Source organism: Hypomesus nipponensis, chromosome 3, assembly GCF_054491055.1.
Source record: "Hypomesus nipponensis isolate SF chromosome 3, ASM5449105v1, whole genome shotgun sequence".
Taxonomy (NCBI): domain Eukaryota; kingdom Metazoa; phylum Chordata; class Actinopteri; order Osmeriformes; family Osmeridae; genus Hypomesus; species Hypomesus nipponensis.
Genome location: NC_140363.1, coordinates 6,059,909 through 6,085,098, shown reverse-complemented (window position 1 = coordinate 6,085,098; position 25,190 = coordinate 6,059,909). Strand labels below are relative to the sequence as shown.

Genomic DNA, 25,190 nt, shown 5'->3' with positions numbered 1-25,190 from the left:
GAAGATATTAGACGTATCGACTTGTTCTAAACTTTGGTGACAAATGTGAACGAGGTCATTCTTTTATTCGATTATTTATTTATTTATTTATAATCTAGGAGGCCCTTATTTTATTTTTTTGCACACGGTAAAATGATTGCTGAAAAGGTGTTTGACTTTTCATAACTAAAACGGAACACTGGATGGCTTCATGCACACGAGCTTCATGCAAAGAGGCTTACTTGCAATCTTAAAAAAGCAAATACTGTGTATTGCGATGTGTAAACATGTATGCAAAAAGACCAAACCCAAAAAAGTGTACATTAGAAGCTTGGATAAATTAATGAAATCAGACGAGCAGGTAGGCTGGTAGTAAGACAGATGTGAAAGAGTATGTGCTATTATTAGGCCTGCAATCTTTTTTGTTGATAGGCCTATTATTGTGGTCCTTTTGTGGTGAATTATATTGTAGCCTGCAAATTATGATAACATCATTTTACACTAATGGCATACATACATGTACAAGTAGGCTGTTGCAAAATCTCGGAAGTATATATTTTTTGAGCACATGTTTAAACTGCATTTGATCACGCATTTAAATTGCATGACAATAACGCTGTAAATATGTTTTTAAACTGCAGAAGTTTTAATAATGTAAGCTATTGACCAATGACTTGACTAATAGTTTATCAAAACTATTACATGCGGTGCCTGGTCTATTTCTCACATCCCTGGGGAAAAGTCCCGCAGTGTGAGCGTGAATGAAGTTTGGTTATGACCACACCTCCTCTTAGTGCGTGTCTGTTTATTGGCTGATAGAAATCAACCTCCCGGGTGTGAGACTGTCAAGTTTGGACTCATAAAATTAAAACTCTAACTTTGTTCCTTGGCACTTGTTGCTTGTTGCTGCTGTTGCGAGCGTGTCACCCTTCTGGACGTTTCCCCGTGTGGATAATGCACTCTATTGATCCGCAGGCGCACCATACCTCCCCCACCGCAGGCTCTCTCCACTCCAAGGGCGCGCAGGAGGCCCCAGAGATGGCTGTATACTGCGACAACTTCAGCATGTACCACCAGCAGAGCCTCCAGAGCACGCAGCGACCTGCCGGCTACGGCCTAGGAGACTACTCCTCCTCTGCCAACCCATATCTCTGGTTAAACAGCCCCGGAGTGAACTCCTCAACGTCCTACCTACACGGGAACAATGCGGCACCTTTCATTCCGCCGTCATACGGATCCCAGAGACAATTTCTAAGTAATTCACCTGGATTTGCCGGGCCAGATTTAGGATGGTTGTCGATAGCAAGCCAGGAGGAATTGTTGAAGCTGGTGCGTCCTCCTTACTCCTACTCCGCTCTCATCGCCATGGCTATACAAAATGCACATGAAAAGAAGCTGACCCTGAGTCAGATTTATCAATACGTCGCTGATAATTTCCCTTTCTATAAAAAGAGCAAGGCTGGGTGGCAAAACTCCATCCGGCACAACCTTTCTCTCAACGACTGCTTTAAAAAGATGCCAAGAGACGAGGACGACCCAGGTAGGCCTGTGAAATGCCGTATGAGCGGCTGCTACGTTGGTTGAATCTAAAAGTGGTTGAAGCTTTGGACGAATAGGAAAACGAATTAAAAAGTGTTTTATTATGAAAACTTTCTTTGAAATCCGCATGCGCAAGTTACTTTTCACCTTCTGATTTGAGCTGTAGGGGAATACATGATAAAATGATCAATTACTATATATGTGCCTGAGCTAAACTAGAACGGGATAAATGGCTGAAACACTGGCCTCAGGTATAATTGCAGAGTGTCACTTGGTTCCTGCTTGAACCTGAGCCTGAGCTCTAGGTTCCTATGGAGTTGTCAGGCCTTGGCTGGAGGTTCAGTTATAATATTTCAGAACCAGTTTGATTTGACATAAAGTCTTGGAAGAGTCTTGATCACTTCAACAAAGAATAAGACGATGAACAATGAGAGATTGTTACATCTTTTATATATATATATATATCTAAAACATCATGAACAAACACTGAAAAATCAAAATGACATTGGCCATCATTTTTATGTTATATATAATATTCTCTGAGATGCACATACAGTAAGTTCCGACTCTTGAAACATTCACTGTTTCCATGTCTCCCTTCAAGGAAAGGGCAACTACTGGACGCTGGACCCCAACTGTGAGAAGATGTTTGACAACGGGAACTTCCGCAGGAAGAGGAAACGGCGGTCAGACTCGAGCGGCGGCGCAGCAAAGATGGAGGACGGCCATTCGACCGGCGGCATCAAGCCTTCGGACAGTCCCCAGCTGCAGGGGCCGCCCTCCCCAGAGATGGAGGGGGTGAGCGAGGGACACAAGGGCTCCTCTCCCCCTGGGATGGCTCCCTGCTTCAACAGCTTCTTCAGCAGCATGTCTGCGCTGGGCTCGGCCGCCCCCAGCAGACAGGGCTCCCTGGGGCTCGTCAACGAGCTCTCCAGCAGGAACATTACCGCCCTCAGCCCCTACCAGGCCAGCCCCGGCCAGGACAGCACACCCCCAGAGCATGTGGACAGCTTGCACTTCAACAGAGGAGTCTACTACAACACGTTTGGGGGGGGGCAGAGCGGACAGTTCAACGGACATTTCTACAACAGTTTCAGCGTGAACAGTTTGATTTACCCCAGAGACGGGACGGACGTGTAGGTGTGGACGCGGCCAGGTCTGGGGGCGGTGGAGAAGGACTCCTGATCCTCTCAGACTGGCCCCACAAAGAGGTGACTCTCATTACCCACCTCAAATGCTTACAAGCTTTCAGTAAACTGGATGTCCATCCAAGCACCAAATATTGTTTCCTACAAATCATTTTCTAAAATACTGTTGATACAACAAGAAAGTTTTTTTTTTTTTTTTTTGGGTTTGGTTTTTTTACAGTGAAAAAAAGGCTTTATGTGATACAAATGATTTTGGACAGATACTCGTTGTTGGAGACCCCTCTATAACAGAGTAGTTGGACATCAACTGTCAAACTGTCCAGATTGTTCAGAGAACACTGCGGAATATCTTTCAAACAATTATAAAATCATGTTTGACCTATTCAGAGGCCCAACTGTCTGTCTCGAAATACATTTAAAACTCATCTTGAAAGAATATTTGTTGATGGAATCTCTGGTCCTGCCTGACTCCATAGACCGTACTGCCAACAAAGAGCTTTGTTAAAACATCAAAACATTGTTAGATTTATAGGTTTTCTGGCTTTATCTTTATTATAAAAACATTTTGACTGAAACCATTGAGGTCCAAATGTGTGTAAATGCACTTACAAATCTTTGTCATTTGTAAATTATAAACATTAGTTTGCAACTATTTATGCTATTTATGCTAACAAACATTTTCTCTGCATAGATTAACATACATATCCCAGTGGTAAAGAGAGCCACCCAGTCTAGCACGGTCACCAGTATCATGTGCACAGCGTTTATAAAGACAATCACAGATGTTAGGGTTTCATGTGACAACCATTGCACATTTTGTGTATATTTATAATTGTATTGTTTTATCTTATAAAATACGACATAAAATGTGTCTGTCATAATTAATAAACTATGTGGTTCTACTGTATTTGAAGTTGTTTTATTTTCAGAATAAAATGCACAGTATGTATTTTTCTGTACTCCCTAGTGTTGAAAAAAACAATAATATATGCAAATATATTTTGTAAGGTCAAAATAATTGTTTCAAGGTAGACATTTCATGTCATGCAAAGTATATGCAAATGCTGTGACTTGAGAGAATACTGCCGTAAACTATATCAAACCAAATTATAACATTATAATTATTCAAATTGTATATGTAGCACCCTTTTTACAAGCAATGTATTGAGATGCCAACAGATCAGCACTTACAACTGACCTCAACCCTCAGAGAAGGAGTTGTCTGTACCTCTGAGAGAGAAAGAAGCTACAAGGGTGATCAAAACCTGGAGCAGATTTATCAAGCTGGTTGAGATGTGTGTAGAACTATGTCAGTGACAAGCACCGTGGACCCGGCTCTGATGTTACTTCAATCGGAAGAGGGTGGGGGGTCTCCCTGGACCCTCTGGTGTTCAGCTCTGGTGGGTCTTCCTGAAAATACGGGACGTGTAAAAACCAGAGACCAGACCAGGGATAGTGCTAGTTACAGAACTGGATACAGGACTAGTTAGAATAATAGTAGGGTTAGTGACAGGACTGGAGACACGACAAGGTAGAATACTAGTAGGGTTAGTTACAGGACTGGAGACAGAACTAGTTGAATACTAGTAAGATTAGTTACCAGACTGGAGACAGGACTAGGTAGAATAATAGTAGGGTTAGTGACAGGACTGGACACATGACTAGGTAGAATACTAGTTGGGTTAGTTACAGGACTGGAGACAGAACTGGTTTAATACTAGTAGGGTTAGTGACAGGATGTAAAGGTCTAAGGTAGAATACTAGTAGGGTTAGTGACAGGATGTAAAGGTCTAAGGTAGAATACTAGTAGGGTTAGTGACAGGATGTAAAGGTCTAAGGTAGAATACTAGTAGGGTTAGTGACAGGATGTAAAGGTCTAAGGTAGAATACTAGTAGGGTTAGTGACAGGATGTAAAGGTCTAAGGTAGAATACTAGTAGGATTAGTGACAGGATGTAAAGGTCTATGGTAGAATACTAGTAGGGTTTGTGACAGGATGTAAAGGTCTAAGGTAGAATACTAGTAGGGTTTGTGACAGGATATAAAGGTCTAAGGTAGAATACTAGTAGGGTTAGTGACAGGATGTAAAGGTTTAAGGTAGAGTAGAACCATGGCTGAGTGGTGGAGACTTTGGGGGAGGGCCAAGTCTCAAGATGAAAACACAGAGCTGTCTTGTGACAAAAAAAATGAAACAATAGTTGTATTGTCCTGCAGTCTGTCCCTGTGTACGAAGCTGTGATAGGACGGCCCTGACAACCGTGCTCATCCCTCCTCATTGTCTGGTCTCTTCAGATGCTGTGGCCCAGATCCTAGCCAAGCCAAACCTTCAGAGGAGATGCAACTAGAGATTGCCTCGTCTTCAAAATGTTTGCCACCCATGTTGTGGATTAGTAAAACCGATGGGAGAATTTGGTTGTGTATAATCAGGGTCTTTATTACCATGAGATAGTTCCCTTCTCCGTGGGGTCCTGACGGTGTTTTGCACAAAACACAGTGATTCCTATCATTACAGTATTTCACTGTGATCTGCACTCTAAAGCACGAGGCATGGAAATTACTTCAGAAAAAAAACAGTGAATGTGATTTATTATTTTATTTGTTTTTATAACCTCTCCCTGCATTGAAAAATAATGAATTGATTTTTTTCTCCTCAATATCTTTAGCTTGTCTGACCAGTGCTTAATTAAGCTTCGGTAGTTACAACTTTTAGCCAGTAATTGTGCACTCCATAAAATTCACACCATTGTGTCCTAATTAGCATGAACACCGGAATCCATTGATCTGAAAATGGATCAATTAGCACATTGAGAGACTCTCTGTTCTTTTTACCCTTGATGGTTCTCCATCTGGAAGGGGCCTGTAGGTCGCTCTGTCACACTGGCCTTTGTGTCACAAGAGGAAAACTACTAATCTACACAACAATCTGACGACCCAGTTCTGGCCCGGGGGTCATGACGGGGCTTGCAGAGGGAGGAGGCAGGTGCCATCTGCAGAGCTTGTCACAACGACTGGTGTTTCATCAACTGTACCCAAGTTCAGTCAAGAAGAACCTCGCAGCCCCTCGCTGCCAGGAGTTTATTCATGAATAAACTCTCCCCCCCCCACTCAAGATATCCTGGAATAACCAATTTGGAGCCTAACCCCTTCACATCCTCACTCTCCTATTCCTTAAACCTCTCACTCATCCTAACCCCTTACCCCCAAACGGGTCACACATTTAATCTTATGATGCAGAATAGTTTCACTCTACTATTTTCACATGAAGATCTGACATGTCTATGGTGTCCGATCAGACATCTCTGTGCTTTCTCACACAGAGAACTGCATGGTATTTTGGTGGCTGTTTAAACGTCTTCATTTGATTGTATTTACAGTATATTATATATTGATAATATTTTTAAAAATTGTAATCCACTGACTGAAAAAATAACAATCTCTACGACCTCATACTCAGTTTTAAATTGTCAGTTACCATGTTACCCTTCCGTACTTCAAAGGATGAATGCTTTGTCAAGCACTTTACGGGTGTAGATTGGAAGACTTTTGTTTGAAGTTTTCTGACATTTGCAAGAAAGGTATTATTGGGTGTGCTTTGCCTTCGGCAAGGGCACAACCATTGTTATCTCACATATATATTATCATTTATTTATTTTCCCACCCCTAAAACATTGTCAATATTTGGACTACATAGACAACCTAGGAGTCAAAAGTTTAGTCTTGGTAGCGATTGAGTTGCTTGTATTGGGATTTACGTTCCGTTTCACGGTTTTGTAGAAATTAAGTCTTTGTGGCGAAAAGTGAAGCTAACAGTGGCTAACTTGCTAGCCACAGTCACTGACGCCACTAACGTCACTAACGTCACAAAAACTTGCATCAAGCAGAACATCAGTTTAGCAGCTCGTTAACTTCTGGGAGATAGCTAGGCTAACTTCTTTACAGCAAGGCAGCTGCAGAAACGCCACAAGCAAAGAGGCCTGGGTGATAACTATTTGCTCATTTTACTTTGTGATATGACACACAATTATGATGCGTAATGTACAATATAAGGTAATATTATTAAGGAAGTACATCTACTTTCGGAAACAGTAGTCTACTATTTCACCAAAGCATTAGCATCATGACATTAGCCTCTGTTGCCCGGGCAACACATACTATAGCGGTGTATGATGCATCTGTTGGTCTAAGGTTCAAGCCCCCCCCAAATAGGGCTAGATACGCCCACATTGAGTTGTAAATGAGCAGAAAAAATTGGCTTTTAAATCTATGTCATATTTATAAATAATAAGTAGGCTATGCATTTTTTGATAAAATATACAGAAATATCAGTTGTAAAATGTAATTTTAATACGGACCCCTGCAACCAACGCAAGCAAGCACACCCTACCCTCTCAAGTTTACAATTTGAAACACACCCTGGAAAATTTGAAACACATCTCAAGTAAGAAAAATCCAGTTATGAAACATAAAGACTCAATATGGACCACTTTGAGTATCTATGATTGAGGATTATAACTCATCATGAACATGTGGACAATAGAGATGGAAGTAGAGGAGAACACAGGGTATGAAGAACGTCATGAATTGAGAGAAGAGTGCAGTGGAGCCATTGATCTGGGGTCTGGGGTTGAGGGGATCTTTGGTTTGGGGGTCTGGGGTACTGGGGTCTAGGGGTTAAGGGGATCTTTGACCTGGGGGTCTGGGATAGAGGGGTCTGGGGTAGAGGGGTCTGGGGTAGAGGGGTCGAGGGTAGAGGAGATGTGGGTCTGGTGGTCTGGGGTAGAGGGGATCTGGGTCTGGTGGTCTGGGGTAGAGGGGTCTGGGGTTGAGGGGTCTGGGGTAGAGGGGATCTGGGGTAGAGGGGATCTGGGTCTGGTGGTCTGGGGTTGAGGGGATCTGGGGGTCTGGGTCGTGGGGTGGAAGGGTGGAGGGGTGGTCTCCAGTATTTTTTGATCCTGCGAGGTTCAATGAAGTGGTTCGTTTACCCCTCATGTGGAGCCAGGTCAGCCCTAGGTTGAGGTGTTGTTCATTATTTTTCCGCCTGTCGGACCCTGTGAGCGTCTCCAGGGTGGCGGCTGCGCCCGTGGCCAGGCAGGGGCCTGCTGGAGAGGAACGGCAAACACACTCAGCCTCTCCCTGCCTGGGGATTAGGACCAACAAAGCATGTCCCACACCTGCACCGACCACAATGGAAACTCTGCGGACCGGCGGAGAGGCAGGGAGAGACTGGCTAGGAAAGCCCACTGCTCTGAAATGGATTACATTAACCCCTTGTGTTGGTCTTATGGAAGATGCTGCATTCACCTTCCTGACTCCTGATCCCCTGGAGGAACTGTCATACGGAGGTGACATGTGGTGTCCACCTGTGCTCCTGCTGAGCTCTCCACAGCACTCTCTGTCTGTCTGTCTGACTGTCTGTCTGTCTGTCTGTCTGTCAGGACAGCACTCTCTGTCTGTCTGTCTGTCTGTCTGTCTGTCTGTCTGTCTGTCTGTCTGTCTGTCTGTCTGTCTGTCTGTCTGTCTGTCTGTCGGGACAGCACTCTCTGTCTGTCTGTCTGTCTGTCTGTCTGTCTGTCAGGACAGCACTCTCTGTCTGTCTGTCTGTCTGTCTGTCAGGACAGCACTCTCTGTCTTTCTGTCTGTCTGTCTGTCTGTCTGTCTGACTGTCTGTCTGTCTGTCTGTCTGTCTGTCTGTCTGTCAGGACAGCACTCTCTGTCTGTCTGTCTGTCTGTCTGTCGGGACAGCACTCTCTGTCTGTCTGTCTGTCTGTCTCTCTGTCTGTCTGTGTCTCTGTCGGTTCCTATCCTCATCTCCTATTCTCATCTCCTATTCTGGTTCCTATCCTCATGTACTATCCTAATCTCCAATCCTACTCTCATATCCTCCAATCCTTGCCAGGGAACTAAACGTACACGACACCTCATTCACACAAAGGGTTTATGAAGACAGGGTGAGTGTAAAATCAATACATTCAAATGTTGAGATTTCGCCATGATACGGCAGTCGGCAAACAGGCCTTCAGTGATTCAAGGCAGCCAGCGCTGGACTCGGCTAGCGAGCACGCAGCGTGTGAGATGGGTCACTGAGAGTTGGTTTGGGGCATGTTGTGGTGCTTGGGTTCTGTTGGAAGGCTTGTGGGGGTACTCCCATGTTAGAACTGAAGAGTGTTCAACCCCCGAGTGGGAATTAAACTGAATGGTTGAGAAAAGCACCACGCTCGCCCCCCTCCCTCCCTCCCCCGGCCTATCCCCCGCCATCGCCCCTCTCCCTCCACACAGCTCAGACCCCCCCCCCCTCCTCTGTTCTTCTTTAATTGGGCCTGCTGCTCTTGGCACCTCTCCAGATCACCCTGTCACTTGCGCTGTGTAATAAGCTATTAGCCCCGCCACTGCAGGGCCACGTCGCGCCCTGCTAATCAGCATGGACAGCTCATTGTGCTGGGTGGGACTGGGGAGTACAGGCTACTATTGTGCTGGACCCCAGTCCCAGGACACCCCGAGGGGGCAGGGGCGGGGGGGCGGGCCGGGAGAATCAAGGAGAGGTGAACTCAATCCCACCACCCCCTAAGAATCACAAAACAAACTGAAACACCTTTCTCTCAGTGATGTCGCTTGGGATAAATATGACTTTGTGCTTTTGAGAAACAGAGGGGCAGCTGTTCTCAGGCCCGCCTTGCTGCCGAAACAGTCCTTCGGAAAATAACAAACACGACGCGCAAAAAACGGAAACTGACTCCGGAGCAGCAAACCCTCCGAACGTGTGGGAATGACGTGCGAAAGAGCACTACAACGCATGCTGGGACGGTGGAGGGAGAGTGGATCCCTGTGTGTGCGTGTTGGGACAGACAAGAGTGAGGCACGGCTGGGGAAGGCTGTCTGGGGAGTACCTGCACACGGCCTGGCAGCCTGGCAGCCTGGCAGACAGACCCGAGTTTCATGGTGGGAACATTATAGGCTACATGCCCGCCTCTCTACGTCAATCTATGAGAGTTGCGCGGTGGGGGTGGAAGTGTGTGTGTGTGGGGGGGGGAGGGGGTCAGGAGTGGATTTTAGGATTGATTTGTGCGTCTTAGTACACAAACCACTGATGATCACTGTTCCAAACAACAATACTGTAAATCCCCAGAGAGTTATGCATGTGTGTGTGTGTGTGTGTGTTTGTGTGTGTGTGTGTGTCTGTGTGTGTAAATGTGTGTGTGTAAATGTGTGTGTGTGTGTGTGTGTAAATGTGTGTGTGTGTGTGTGTGTGTAAATGTGGGTGTAGGTATGTATGTGTATGTGTGTGTGTGTGTGTGTGTGAGAGAGAGAGAGAGAGAGAGAGAGAGAGAGAGAGAGAGAGAGAGAAAGAGAGACAGAGAGAGAGAGAGAGAGAGAGAGAGAGAGAGAGAGAGAGAGAGGGAGAGAGAGAGAGACAGAGAGAGAGAGAGAGAGAGAGAGCGAGAGAGAGAGAGAGAGATAGCTCCATCCTGACAGGAATGCTGCAGAGAGCAGAGGGCAGGCTGGAACAGGGCTGGGGAACAGGTGCATGAGGTGGGGGGTCTGGGGGGTGCTTGCACTGTGGGGGAGGGGGACAGCCAGGGATGTCTGCCTCCCCCTCACCTTCCACCACATAACACCCAGCTCACATCCTTTCTTCTCTCTCCTCCTCTCCTCCTCTCCTCTCTCCTCCTCTCCTCCTCTCCTTCTCTCTCCTCCGCTCTTCCTCTTTGCTCTCTCTCTCCTACTTACTTCCTCTCTGCTCTCTCTCCTCCTCTCTTCCTCTCTGCTCTCTCTCTTCTTCTCTTCCTCTCTGCTCTCTCCCCGTCTCTTGCTTCCTGTCTTCTCTCTCCCCCTTTCTAGAAACCACACCCAACACAAAGCATACCCTACTTTTAGTGTTAGTTCAAGGTTCAGAACGTTAAATGTCTTGTGTGTGTTAAACCATGTAATGACAACTATTGTCAAATGATTTCCACATCCGGAAATTTCAATACAATCAACCCCCCCCATTGCTCCCCTCCTGTCTTTCCTCTCCCCACTCCCTGCTCCCCCTCCTGTCTCTCTTTTCTTCTCTCCCCCTCCTGCCTCTCGCTTCCCGTCTCCCTCCCTCCCTCCCATCTTTCCTCTCCCTTTCCCCCACCCTGTCCCTCCCGTCTCTTCTCTCCCCAGCCCCCCTTTCATCCCCCCTCCCCCCCCTCCTACCCCTTCCGTAGCGTATTCCATCCACATAAGGCCCATCAAGACAGCCTGGGCCCCAGATAGAGACACTCATTAAGGGTCGGTTCTGCGGCGCTTGCCCCACATCCAGGGCTGTTGTCTTTAATCCAGGCAGCTTGAAGCTCAGGGTCCCAGGGCAGGTTCACCCAGAGGGCGGAATCAGCCTGCATGGCCATGAGGGGGAGTGGAGGGAGGGAGCATCAGACCTGACAGCCTGCTTCCAGGAAAGCCCATCTCACCAAATGAGGGGGGGGTGGAGGGAGGTGGAACCGTGGTGGGCGAGGGGGGACGGGGGGTGGAGGGGGGGGGGTGGGCGGGGGGGGGGGGGGGGTTTGGGGGTTCCCCATCACTGGGCATTAGGTGCTCACCCACATCACTCTGGGATCAGCGCACACACATGGACAACCCCAGAGCCTCTGCTCAACCAGTGGTCATGACGGCTGATTGGACCAGACAGACCCTGGACACAGGCACATCTGGAGGGGAGGGACTCACAGACCAAGATCTAGCTCTGGAGAGGGGCCAGGGACAAAGAGGGGGAGGAGGAGAGAGGAGGAGAGAGAGAGAGGGAGGAAGGAGGAGGAGAGAGGGATGAGGAGAGGGATGAGGAGAGAGCTGGAGAGACAAGGAGAGAGAAGGAACAAAGGGGAGACGAGCGAGAAGGAAAGGGGAGAAGATGGAGGAGGACAGAGGACAGCGTGCCCCAGTGTGACTGTGCGTTCACACTGCAGCGTTTTTTAACGCTCTTTTTTAACGCTCTGCACCGCTGTCCTTCCCACAGTGCACCACGCTCACAAAAAGTAAATACAGAGTTGTAGTTCTCTAAGGTCACTGTTGTAGTTTGTGTAAAACGGTGTCATGGACAAGTGTGCAGACTTGGGTTCATGTATTTACAATATCGATCATTATTGATATATAGGTGCTCCTGTCTCAATCAAAATATAGCTTTTACACGGCATGATGCAAGGAATCAGATTCGCTGACTAGATGTTGCATGATCTTGTCAACTAGGCTATAGACTACAGTACTGTACAGCACTTCAAACATTTTTTCCAGTAACATTTGCTAGGTTATGGCCACTACACATTTACTGTATGGCTAGCGAGTGACTGCCAACCAGCATTTCAACGTTGAATGTCAATCGTGTGCCGGGTAAACTAGACTACTGTAGCTAGACTAGTACAGTATGCAGCTAGCACAGAAGAAAGTTAGAGCTAGGTTACGTACTGTAGCTAGCTAAAGTGATAAGACTGAATTGAACACACCAGGGACACCGATAACCTCGGCAACCCTGCGCCAGTTATACATTTTTACAACTTCTCTTTAATCGTACAGAGGCGTATAAAACAAGACTGAGTGTGTAGACACACATACGATGAGTTGCTCTTCCATCTTGAAATTGTCAAACCTAGAAATGTTTACCATGACCAACAGTTGCTACGTTACAAGAAACAAGAAACCAACCGGATTGGCCAACGCTAGCGTTTTCACGCTCCTCATTTACATAAAGTTGAGGAAATCCAACATTCGACGCCCCGCTCGCCTTCCCACAATGCCCTACGCGAGCGTCGGCGCCCCGCTCGCCTTCCCACAATGCCCCACGCGAGCGTCAACGCCTGGTTTCATTGAAAATGAATTGGAAGCCGACGCTCCGCTCTGCCCGCCCCGCTGCAGTGTGAACGCACCGTAAGCGCCCTTGGAGCAGTCCCCTGAGCTGCTCTGGGAATGTGTTCTAATTTGTAGACCAGCTGAGATCTGGGGTGGGACCCATGCTGTCTGTAACACCCCCAGTCTCCACAGGGGGGCTTGTGTGTGAACTGGGGAGGGTGGTCAGAGGGCGGCGGGGGGGGGGGTTCATGGTGGGGGGGGAAGAACCAGGTGCAGCCCAGGGCCATCCGAGACGCTCTGGCAGCTCTGAGCCAGGGCAACGAGGGGGTGGGAGCAACGAAGGGGGGGGGGGAGCGGGGGGGGGGGGCGTCTTCTGTGGAGCGGAGTTGGTAAATTGGACAGAAACGTGGAGCTGTGCCCAGAACCAGGAACCAGAACCAGGACCCATAATCAAGGACCCAGGACCCAGAAAGGGGCTGAAATTGGGATGGCTACGTTTAAATGAATTCATGGTTCCCTCCAGCACACAGTTCCCCACGGCACAGCGCCACTCAGCCTTGCTCCTGGCCTCATCCTCTCCACACAGCCTCACTGCTCCCTTTGTCAGTCTGTTCCAACTCAAGAGACACCTCTCAGTCGGAAACAAGCTTTTTTTCCACTATCTGACTTCTACTGCTGGTCAACCGACGACCCAACTTCACACATCCCCAGCCCGATCTGTGGATCAGTGTGAGGTCTGCCAAGGCTCACTAATACGCTGTAATAGAATGCTCCGTAATAGGGCGACGCTGAGGAGGTAATTACAGTGGAGGGCCTTTTAAAGAGATGTTTGTAATGATTCATGGTTGCACAAATGTAATTTTCCTGTCACTCCCCCCCTCATCACTCACAGCCTTCCTGGGTGTGGGAGGAGAGCTGTGCTGTGGCTGCCAGCAGTGTTCACATAGACAGCACCCTGGGACACACAGCACCCTGGAACTCGGCACCCTGCAATAGACGTCACCCTGGAACACAGCACCTTGGAACACACACAGCGCCCTGGAACACAGCACCTTGGAACACACACAGCAACCTGGAACACAGTACCCTGGAATACAGCACCTTGGAACACACACAGCACCCTGGAGCACAGCACCTTGGAACACACACAGCACCTTGGAACACACACAGCACCCTGGAACACAGCACCTTGGAACACACACACAGCAACCTGGAACACAGTACCCTGGAATACAGCACCATGGAACACACACAGCACCTTGGAACACACACAGCACCCTGGAACACACAGCACCATGGAACACACACAGCACCTTGGAACACACACAGCACCCTGGAACACAGCACCTTGGAACACACACAGCACCCTGGAACACAGCAACCTGGAACACAGTAACCTGGAATACAGCACCATGGAACACACAGCACCCAGGAATACACGTGCTGTGTGGAGTATAGGACTGATGGAGACATGACTGCTACTGAGCTATCAGAGCAGAGTAGAGCGTACATTAGACGCAGTCTGGACGTAGGGGGAATCTGAGTGCGTGTCGAAGCATGTCAGCAACAAGCACACTCCCAGTGTTGCTTGGCCTAACCTTCAGTCACAGCCAGCCTGAGAGGTGATAACACCCTCGGATTTCCAAGGTGGGCTGTGCCTGTGGGAGCCTTCGTGAACACCCAGGACCCTGCTCTGATGGTCTCAGATGTTACCACTGGGAAGCTCTCCAGTGGCTCATGGAAAACCTGTTGAAGAAGCCCAGTCCCATGAAATTACCATGTAGGGAAACCCACACACTGAGACACTCACAGATCCACACACCAACGCTCCTCTCCACGTCCAAACTCAACCAAGTCTCAGACATCAAAGGCAGGTGGAGTGAAACCATGAAATTACAGGTAAGGTGTCAATTACCCTTTGAAACCAAGCACTCTCCTGATCCAGGCATGACTGAGCCAGCCCTGGAATTAGACCAGATAAAAAGGAAGATGAGAGGAATGACAGAGTGAAGGGGGAGTGGAGGAGGAGGTTTTACAGGCAATGTTGACTGTATGGCAGCAGTATAAAAGCTCCTAATGCAGCTTTAAATTACCCCCTGTCTCCCTCCCCTCACACAACTTGTGTGTGTGTGTGTGTATGTGTGTCTATGTGTTTTTGTCAGTCTGTCCGTCTGTCTTTTGGTCTGTCTGTCCGTATCTGAAAATCTATGTAATCATATTTCCATTAGTTGTTTGTTATTCATATTTATAAGGGAATAGGATCATCAACATCAACATTTTCCTAAGATTCATTGGTCTGTTGATAACAATAAAAATCGTTTTGATGTTGTCCTTGTGTAAAGCTTGTCCTCCTGTAAATTAATTGCGTTAATTCTGGTTCTGTTGTGCCCCCACTTCTACACCATGAAGCTGTCTGCTGAACCACAGTGGGTTACACAAAACAGGACCAACCCACACCAGCTAGAACACACACACACACACAAGCACACTGTGGCCAGCCTGACCCACCTTGCCATTTTATCTGTTGAGGAATAAACATGTCTACCACAAAACAACGAATTAACATACACCAACTACTTAACATGTAAACATATGAAAGTATATGGATACCCATGATTAGCATGAGTACTGCGTGCGTAATAGAGGTTTCACCACCCCATTACAAGAACAGATAAATCTGTCAATGCCCAGATTCCAAAGATACTTTATCTCTCTTTAGCTCTCCATCAAAATATACCCCTAATTAATGCGCGTTCTGATTCATTGTTGCTTGCGGTCACAGGCAAATAGTTTGACGCAAGTGCTTTTCAATAACTTTAGGAACTGAACGTGTTGGGCTGGTTGCAGTGGCCAAACACCTGTCAATTCACCTTACACTTCTAAATATTCACGGTTTTATCTTGTCTGGATTTTATCAACTGCACGATGAGTGCTGGTGTCATGGGTTGATTTCTGATTTACTGGTCAATTCAATTACTACAGCTTCAGAAGCGTTAGTTTAATAACGTTTTACCATAAAACCCCACCTCTTAATGCAGCATAAGCCAGACGATTTGATATAAATGAGCGTGTATTCTTCCAGGCAGTGTCTTAAGGGTAAGATGTTTTGAAACAATCAAGCAACTTCAATCTTTCGCTCGCGCAGCGATAATGACACCTCAGTGACACTTGTGTCTGCGTATGTCGGGAAGGGGGAAGTGATGAAACCCCGAGCCGACGGCTCGAAAACAACACAGAGCCGACATCAAGGGCTCAGACATTGCCGCACTACCGCGCTGAAAGACACGCACGACAGTTGGAGAGGAAGACTCTTTGGCTCTCCTGACGCCAAAAGCAAGTTTGTAGCGACAAAAAAAAAAAAAAATCCTCAAACATATGTTCAGATCAGCTCGGAGTCGTCTGGAGCAAAGCTGTTGTTACATTACATTTGAATTACATTAAAGGATTTAAAAAATAAATAAAACGGTATGAATTAACCTGAACAAATACTCCTACTATTTTGGGACAACACAGACAGTTAGTGTGCTTCAGCTCTTGGATCTGATCCCACTGATAGGTACAGTGTTGTAATGGAAATAACCTGCCACCGCAGCCAGGAGGCCATAAATCATAGAGGGGGGGGGGGGGGGGGGATGATCAGGTATGGGGGGGGGGAGGGGGGGGCAGAGAAGAGGTGGGTGGCCAAAGAGGCAGGTAGGAGGCGTGTTTGGGAGCAATTGTGTGAGTGTGTGTGTGTGTGGGTCTTGTGCTTATTTATCAGGAGAAGTAACCCTGGAGCCACTAAAACACCTTAGAAGCAGGCTGTTCAATTAGCAGGCTGGGATACTAGTATTGTAGCAGGCTTGGCTACTAACATTAAGGCTAAGAGACTTAATGGTTTTATCAGGGGACTGTGCACACATTCACTAATGACATCTTTGTCGCTATCTATTACCTCTTTATTCATGTAAACTGAATGACGCCAACTGCAAGAAATTCCAGTGCTCTGCCATGCTACCTAATTGCTGCTCTTAATTAGCATATTCATGTAGTTTGCTCTGATTAAATGAGTCAGTGAGTTTGTGTCAACATCATCTCCTCCTATCTTCTTCTGCTTTCTGTTTTACTGGCAGATTGGAACCAACATGAGTGTAAGAGATGCATTACCTCCACCTACTGTTCAGGAGTGTGAGGCCAGCTGTCCACACTGATTCAAACTCATAGCGAATCATGACATTAGGAAAACATCTCTATCTTTCCCAACACCCCAGTTTCCTGACGAAAAGTGAAAACATAGCATCCCATCCCCAGATGTAGCTGGTCTGGGGTTCGGTTGGTAAGCAGCCTGTGCTGTGTTGTGTTATTCGTTCGTGTTTGTTCATTCGTTTGTTCATGTTCATTCTCCTTGATGCAGCCTTGGAATCGTGGGGTGGGCCAGCAGGTCCCAGTCAGGCAGCCTGAAGCGACCTCAGAACACATGGAGGACCTGGGGGGGGTCGGCAAGCTTCATACTGTCCGGCTGGTCCTGGGGACGTCGGATGTCGGATGATGCCAAGTCTGGCCCCTGCTCTTTCCAAACCCTCTCAAATCCAAGCCTGACGAGGCCTTATCCTGACAGATCTAGAGGGAAGCCACTCAGGAGTGTATCTCTGGGCTGCTAGCTCCACCACAGAGGAAATCACAGTTGGGTTCGCCACACAATGGAGCAATTGTTGTATCAAGCAGAGGGCTGAGGAGCATGAAGAGGCTGTATGCTCTGTTGTCTCTGTATATCTGTCAGCAGTGTGGAGAGCGTGAGGCCTTCCGCCAGGGCAGCCCCAGGGAGCAGGTGCCTCCTCTGAAACACACAGCTCACACACACACACACACACACACACACACACCTCCTCAGGAGGGCTCTCTTCAATTAGCCACTAATGGTTCCTTTGTGTTTGTGTGAGTCATTTGCATACTTCATCAGTCAGAAAGGTGATTATGTTCCACGCCACCCATGGCTGTGGTCTCTGGGCACGCGATGCTTTGTGTGCGTTTGTTTGTGCGTGTGTGTTTGTGTGAGTGTGTGTGCTTGGCAGAGGTAAAGGTGCCCATCTCTGAATCTTTGCGTTCCATCTCAGTCTACCTCAGAACACACACACACACTCACGTTTATTAACGACACAGCAGGCCCAGGCAGACCTGTGTCTCCGCCACGGGTGACAGTTATTGACAGGCAGCCTGGCCCAGCCATAACAGGCCCAGGGCACAGGAAGCAGCCCGTCCAACCCAAACACTGCAGTCGAGACACAGCACACAGCATGGCTTTCACCCTGACAACTGTAACTATGTTCAACAAATTAGTCAGAGAAACCTCAGGTGTTTACGCTTGTTGAAATGAAAGAGTGTCTTTTGCCTGACTGACAGGAGAAATCCTTCATATTCATGGTCTGTTTTCATTGCTCTGATTCTGAATGCGAGTGACGTCTGTCTCCTATTCTTCATACGCCATTTTTACACCCAAGATTATAGGTCCAATCACTGTGATGTGTGTGTGTGTGTATGTGTGTGTGTATTCTGAGGTAGGATCAGAGATCAGTGTGTTCTCTCCTCAAGCTGAAACAGAGATAAAGATAAGGGCTTGAGTGCTGCCCAGCCTTCCCCTGGTCCTCTGGATGTCGACAGAGGAAGGGCCTCTCTCCTTACCTCTCTCCTCTCATCCCCTCACCTGTCCTCATTCACCCTGAAGCCCCTCACACACTCAAACCCCCGATCCCCCCTCCCATCCCCAACTACCCCACCACCCCACTACACCCCCCCCCCCTGCCCCTCAACCCCATGATCAAACAGTCTCAGTCAGGTGAGATGACTCCACCCCTCAGAGTCAGGCTGGGTGAAGGCTCTGTCTGACTCTTTTGTGTGTGTTTCTCACACACACACACTCACAGCATTACAAACACACATGCACTCATAGCCAGGTCGCCAGTACACCAAGACAGACAGGGTTGTGAGTGGTGAGGAGGTGCTGGGTTGGGTTGAGGAGGTGCTGGGTTGGGTTGAGGAGGTGCTGGGTTGGGCAGGTGTTGATCTGGGAACGGTGGAATCCCCCTCCATACTCCCAGACTGCCAGGCTGAGAAGTTGACAATGCCAGACTTAGAAAGGATCCCCAGTCTCCTGGGAGCGCAGCGGTGTGTAAACACTGGACTGTGAGAACGAGGCACACCAGGAAGCACAGAGAGGCATTCTGGGAAGGAGGAGGCCAGCGGGGAACACACTCTTTATGACTGTACCATTCCCCTTGATAAGTTCAACTGTTCTAACACCACTCTAAACAGAGAAATCTGATGAGCAGGATCATCTGAAAGGCATCAATGAGTGTTTAACATTTCCATACTGTGTTGGGTAGTCACGCTGGTGGTTGTTTTCTGTGGGAGAGCCATCATGCTGGACTCCACCTCCCATCACACAGCCAGACCGGAGAAGGGAAACAACAGAGATTAGATGAGTTTAACTGTAATCCTCTGACTGGATCCTTTCCAGCACTCAACACTGGACCTCTGCACCACGACAGGGACAGGATGAAGGGGAGGAAGGGAGAGGGAGGGAGGGAGGAGAGAGAGACGGTTTGTGTGAGAGAAAAATGGCATAAGAGTGCGAGACAGGTCGTCAGGTAAAGACTGAAAGCGAGAGAGTGAGAGGGTGTGTGAGAGAGAAAGAGAGAGAAAGAGGGGGAGGAGGCAGACAGCTGCTTCTTTAGACAGACGACTGATGTAAATACAAGTATGAAACTTTTCATTTGAATGCAGAACATGTAGTGGGTGTCTGAGGACCTGGTCTACAATATTAACTGACAACGAGGGAACTTATATCAACCAAATGTTTGTAAAGTGTGGATATAAACATGACCAAGTGAGATTTTCTCTGGTTAAGCTATGAATGTCCATAAATCATAAGGGACAGAAGCAAAGGTTCATTTGAGGGAAAAGTGGAGAGTGAGAAAGTTCTGACACTAATTTATGTCCTTTTTTTGTTGCCATGAAGTGTTATGCTACCTTGGCTCGACCACACAGCGACTCGTACACCTGGGAGTGTTCCTGGGTGGGCTTGGCTTCAAGCACACACACACACACACACTCTCTCTCTCACACACACACACACAAACTCTCTCTCTCTTTCTCTCTCGCTTTAAAAGCACACACACAGACTCACATATACAAGCACACACAGACACGCTTTCTCTCTATCTCTCCCTCTCTCTTTCTCTGCCTGAATGTTGTTTGGGATAGAAGCGGCTGCTACACAAACCTTTATTGTCATTTGTATTATTCTTTCTTGATGATGTTGTCTTTGTGATCTGTGTGTGTCTACAGTGGATGTGCAGCGCCAGCAGGAGGCAGTACAGGCCTGTGGAGGACCAGCAACACAGCCACTATGCCTTGGTGGTTCAAAGCCTAGACGTTGTTCAAGATGTGGAATACATTTTAAATAGGACTCACCCCCCCACACACATACACACACACACAAACACCCACCTCCCGCTTTCCCCCACCCTCCCCACTAGGGCAGGGGGAGGGCCAAACCTTGACAGAGAACAGGCCGTTACAGGGACAGGCTGGTTCAGGATACAACCTCAATTAGTCCGGAGGGGTGGTGGGCCCCCTGACCCTTTACAACAGGGCCATACTGGGTCATAGTCACGACTGGCCCTTGCCAGGTTGGGGATGGAGAAGCTAATTATTCACAGTAATTATGACGGCCGTTCTGTTAGCTGGCACTCACTCATTCATTCCGATAATCTCTTTGTTTACAACTGCTAAACGTTTGTAGTTTTTGGTCTGGACTCCTTAGATGGTATCAATGTGTTGTTTTACACATCCAAGCTGGACATGTTCCCGCATGCAACATATGTCCAATTCTGTCCCATCATGCACCAAGTCATGGTTCATACAGTGAGCAAATAGCCCTCACAGAGGAGATACACAAAGGGGTATTGACGCTGGACCGCGGGCTGGGACTACCAGAGGCTGTGACTACCACAGGTGCCAAGCCAAGCCTGACGGAACGTCCTACACTATTATGCTGCTCATCCACTCAGTAGAGATAATGGGCCTAACAAAGTAGTTTTTTGGATAATACTTTTGGATTGGATATCTCTTCAAGCCTTCTGCCCAGCCACCCAGGAGAACTGCTTTCACTGAGGAGAGACCAGCTGAGGCAAACATGGATCTGTTTAGTTATTTGTGTCTTATTTGTAGAGGTACTCACGCAAGAGTTTATATCGAGAATCAGAATTAAGAATCAGGCTGCTGATTCTTGGCGGCCGCTTGCTCCAACATTGCACAGCACTAGATGGTTCGCCCCTCCCCTTCCAGTTGTCTACTAACCCCTAACCCTACACCTCCAAAGCCCCCCTACAAATAACAGTTGAACTTGGACCAAGAAAATGCGCAATTTTGTTCAATTTTAGTTATTGTCCAGCAAAGTTGCATTTTTCTTTAGTTTACAATTCTTGAGGGGAATTTTTGGCCCATTGCAGGATGTATAGTAGCCAGTACACACACATACACACACACACACACACACACACGTACACACACACACACACGTACACACATACACAGTGCTGCTGAAAGCTCACCAGCTGGTAGAACAGAGCAGAGATAGGAGGTGATGTCATTCTTCAGATCTTACAAATACCCCCCCCCCTCCTCCCCATCCCATGTCCCCTCTCCCCTCCTCAAACACCCTGTACCAGGTCACCAGGTACTACCTCTGATCTTCATGTCACTCAGAGCGGGCACACAGTATGGAACAGAGATTCAGGCTGGGAGTCTGTCTGGATACTACTTCCAGAGTTCAGGGTTACGGGTGTGTGTGTGCTCTGGATACTGTGGTTGGGGCTCACAATCCACTGAACACCCAACCAAATATGCTGTTTATTTGGTTATTTCTGCATAAAAACAACCTTGTTTTTTTGCTCAGAAATTTCTGGAATCTCCTTGTCTTACACAACATCTTGTGGTTTTCTGGTATCAGAGGCCAGCTGAGTTTAGTAGCAGCTATCCAATTTCCCTGCCCACAGAAAGCACTTATTGAGCAATAAAGTAACAACTAGTCAGGAAAGTGAAAGAAAGTACAGTCTGTAAACACCCCAAATGGTTTGGAATTTGGGGGTGGAGAAAGTGAGTGGCCTCTTGTCTTGCACAATCAGGGAATGCTTTTCCTTCCAAAGCTATAAAGCTGTCCTCCCCCCAGCTCCCCAGATCCAGACATGGAGGCCACAAGGATGGTGCTGCTAGCTGCTGCTCTGCTCACCCTCGTAACACACAGTGAGTTCCTGCTGTGCTCCCTGCATCTCTGTCGCTCCAACAAATATGTCGACGTGTTGAACTGACATGTTCGTGATGTGTTTGCCTTGACACGTTTGTGTGTTTTCCTTGACATGTTTGTGTGTTCGTATTGACATCTTTGTGGGTTTATCTTGCGGATATGTTGTGACTAGCGTGTTGTCCCTGTGTGTTCCTCTCCCCAGGTGAGGGCATCTACAATGGGTGGGAGGCGAGCCCACACTCCCGCCCCTACATGGCGTCTATTCAGGAGCCAAAGGCTGGTGGATTTGCTCATTTGTGTGGAGGCTTTTTGGTAGCGGACCAATGGGTGATGACTGCAGCTCACTGCTTCACATCTGGGTCAGTTCACACCAGCTCCTATAGTCTCTATAGGGCTGCTGGTTTCTAAACAGCTCTGCTGGTCTCTATAGAGCTGCTGGTTCCTATATAGCTTAACCCTGTAAGAGGTTGTAAAGTTACGATGTCACTTTTAGCTCTCCAAAAAACAAATTTGATCATTCTTTTTGTTTTGAAAGACCACATTTACATAGCCAATGGGTCCTATTGTCTTGCCTTGCAATGCCATGGATAAATGTGGTCTTAATTTTTTTTTTGCATAAGTGCTAAAACAAGAGTTAAAACTGATGTTGTAATTTTACAACCAGGGGTATTACAATTATCTGATTAACAGCTCTGCTGGTTTGTAGCTCTTCTGGTCTCTCTATACAGCTGCTGGTCTCTGTACCGTTGTGCTAGTCTCTAAAACAGCTCTGCTGGTCCCTGTTCAGCTACTGTTATCTGTACAGCTCTGCTGGTCTCCATCAGAAACTTCCTGCCAGTTTTTGGGTACGACAGGACTAAGTGAGGTTGTGGTCTATAACATGGGTCTCATCCACAGAGCTGCAGGCATGATCGTCATCCTCGGGGCACATTCCAAGACTGCCGACGAGAACACCAAGCAACGATTTGAAATTCAGAACCTTTATAGTCATCCAAATTACAACTCTGTCAACTATGATAACGACATCACTCTGATCAAGGTCGGTTTCTAGGTACAGCTCTTTCCACCGATCATTTTCCACTCTGTGGTTTTCACTATAACGCATTTCTTAACCAGGGTTAAGACAAACATATTTCCAGTGGAATTTTCAGACTCCGTACTGTATCTAGTGTGTGAGAACAAGTTCCTGACCATACGACAGTCTGACTGTTCATGTTACGACTCTGAGCTCTGTGATCTTTGTGGTCTGGTTTCCAGTTGGACCGCGCTGTCGAGCAAACAGAAGCGGTAAAGACGGTGAAGTACCTTCGTGCGGGCGGGTCCAACCCCGTCACCAACGACGTCGTGAGCACGGCTGGCTGGGGGGCGCTCGGCAACTTTGGAGTGTACCCTGACAAGCTCATGGAGGTGGACATTAAGATCATCGCACGGTCCACCTGCTTCAGAAACGATCGCTATGGAGATGATTTCACTGAGAACATGATGTGTGCTGCCGGGTCCGATAAGGACTCCTGTAAAGTAAGACTGCTCAAGACTCACTCAAATGTAGAATTCCTATGTCCATTATGTCACAAACATAATGACCGGTTAAAGGTACTGAGAGACGATGGTTGGTTGGTATGTTTCCTTGTTGCATTCAGCAGGAGCCTGCATCATAAGTTACTCTCCACTCGTATACTGGTTGTGACAGACACGAGCTGCGAGACAGAGACCTGATCTTCAACTGATCTGTGTGTGTGTTTTGCAGGGGGACTCAGGAGGTCCTCTGCTGTTCCAGGGCGTGGTGGTGGGCATCACCTCTAACGGAGGGAGGAAGTGTGGAGGCTTAAAGAAGCCGGGCCTCTACACCATCATCTCCCGCTACACAGAGTGGATCGACTCCACTATGGCCCAGTAAGCCCAGGGGATCGCCCCCACGGCCATGTCTGGGGAACACTAATACAACAATAAATTACACTTTTGCATTCAAATAAGTCTGATAAGTCTGGTTTGTGTTCTGTGCATGGTTTCATTTTACTGCCAAGTCTGGTTTTGATTTATTGGTTGTTATCAGGATGCGAAGTTTATTTCAGCGAATATGACAAAAAGAATTTCTCAACGACATGACCTGCCCTGCCTGCCTTTAAACAAGCGATCAATCATCTTGTGATGCAATAGGCCTACAGTTAGTCTGTTGTTTCTGCCCGGGGCATCGTGGGAGAGGTGAGTGGAATTTAAGGGAGTTACATAAACACTCTTAATAAACATGTGCATACTCTACTATACTTCTAAAACCTTACTCTTGGAGGGAGAAAGACAAATTGAACAGCTTTTTTCCCTTCCTTCTCTGTTAGAATAGGCCTGTATAAACTCAAAGGGCGCTAAACAAGTCTAGTTTTCCCCCACTAGTTTTCTCTCTCCTTCAGCCCCTGTATTTTAGATATTTTGCTGGTGCATTGCAGTGCTCAAAATGGATAAAGACAACCGTTGCATACCGGCCGAGTTGGTTTATGGATGCAGTTGGGCTGATGATCCTTAAAACATGACTTCTTAACAGATCTGATATAGGCCTACAGAATTTACAGATATAGTAATTCAGCAAAAAAAAACATCTGCAAAGCATGCAAGCACACCTGACAATTTCTCCAGAAATTGTGTCCTCTCTATAGTTATTATGACTTTCTCTAAAATGTAAGCGTTTCGGTGTGTTGCACTATTACTAACAGACAATGGCCGGGTTTCCCAGATTCGTTAAGAAGCTCTTAACGCTAAGAGCTTCTTAAGAGCGTTCGAAGACCACTCTAGAACGCTCTTAGAACGTTCCTAAGAAGATCTTAGCGTTAAGAGCTTCTTAACGAATCTGGGAAACCCGGCCAATAGGTGTTACAGTAATGCACGCTCAACACTGTAAAGAGAATCAGTAACTCCCTCTAGTGGTGGGTGGGAGTTGAGGGATCGTTTGTGTTAACAGTTCACGTAATTTCTCTTGAATATGCAACATTGCTTTGAGGCTTTTCATAGCCTCGTCACAACTTTCTGTGCCAACCTCATTGTCTCTCTTCAGCTGCTTCCCTCCTGTATTTCACTCATCCATTACCATGAACAACGTCATTTGAAGTTGTTTGTTAACTCCACAGGGGGAAGGCAACACAAGATTACTTGAAAAACCAAATCAATAACTGTGAAATAGAGAACAGATTGCCTGACCATATAAAACCACTGTAATCTATGCATAAGTATGTAATATACGGTGTACATACATACGGTACCAGTCAAAAGTTTGGACACATTTTCCCAATGTGTCCAAACTTTTGACTGGTACTGTACATGTGTTGTAACAGTTCATATGAAGAGAGAGAATGGAGAGAAAGATGGAGGGACATACAAAGAAAATAAAAGATCTGGAGAGAGAGATGAAGAGAGAAAGATGGAGAAAGAGATATGGAGAGACAGAGAGAAGTA

At 47.2% G+C, this 25,190-nt stretch overlaps 2 protein-coding genes across 2 annotated transcripts; both read left to right on the top strand.

The window, feature by feature from the left end:
* Window positions 1-933: 933 nt before the first annotated feature.
* Window positions 934-2,836, top strand: foxi2 (forkhead box I2). The gene is made up of 2 exons (XM_084683346.1): window positions 934-1,519; window positions 2,123-2,836. Exons 1-2 carry the CDS (start codon window positions 934-936, stop codon window positions 2,656-2,658), a joined length of 1,122 nt encoding a protein of 373 aa, XP_084539472.1. The 3' UTR covers window positions 2,659-2,836.
* Window positions 2,837-21,657: 18,821 nt separating this feature from the next.
* On the top strand, window positions 21,658-23,722 carry cfd (complement factor D (adipsin)). The gene is made up of 5 exons (XM_084683203.1): window positions 21,658-21,748; window positions 21,952-22,108; window positions 22,647-22,788; window positions 23,007-23,267; window positions 23,497-23,722. Exons 1-5 carry the CDS (start codon window positions 21,691-21,693, stop codon window positions 23,644-23,646), a joined length of 768 nt encoding a protein of 255 aa, XP_084539329.1. The 5' UTR covers window positions 21,658-21,690; the 3' UTR covers window positions 23,647-23,722.
* The last annotated feature ends 1,468 nt before the right edge of the window (window positions 23,723-25,190 follow it).

Coding starts and splice junctions, on each gene's coding strand:
- foxi2 (XM_084683346.1), top strand. CDS start 934: ATGCACTCTATTGATCCGCAGGCGCACCATACCTCCCCCACCGCAGGC. Junction 1,520..2,122: donor AAGAGACGAGGACGACCCAG/GTAGGCCTGTGA, acceptor TCTCCCTTCAAG/GAAAGGGCAACTACTGGACG.
- cfd (XM_084683203.1), top strand. CDS start 21,691: ATGGAGGCCACAAGGATGGTGCTGCTAGCTGCTGCTCTGCTCACCCTC. Junction 21,749..21,951: donor GCTCACCCTCGTAACACACA/GTGAGTTCCTGC, acceptor TCCTCTCCCCAG/GTGAGGGCATCTACAATGGG. Junction 23,268..23,496: donor CCGATAAGGACTCCTGTAAA/GTAAGACTGCTC, acceptor TGTGTTTTGCAG/GGGGACTCAGGAGGTCCTCT.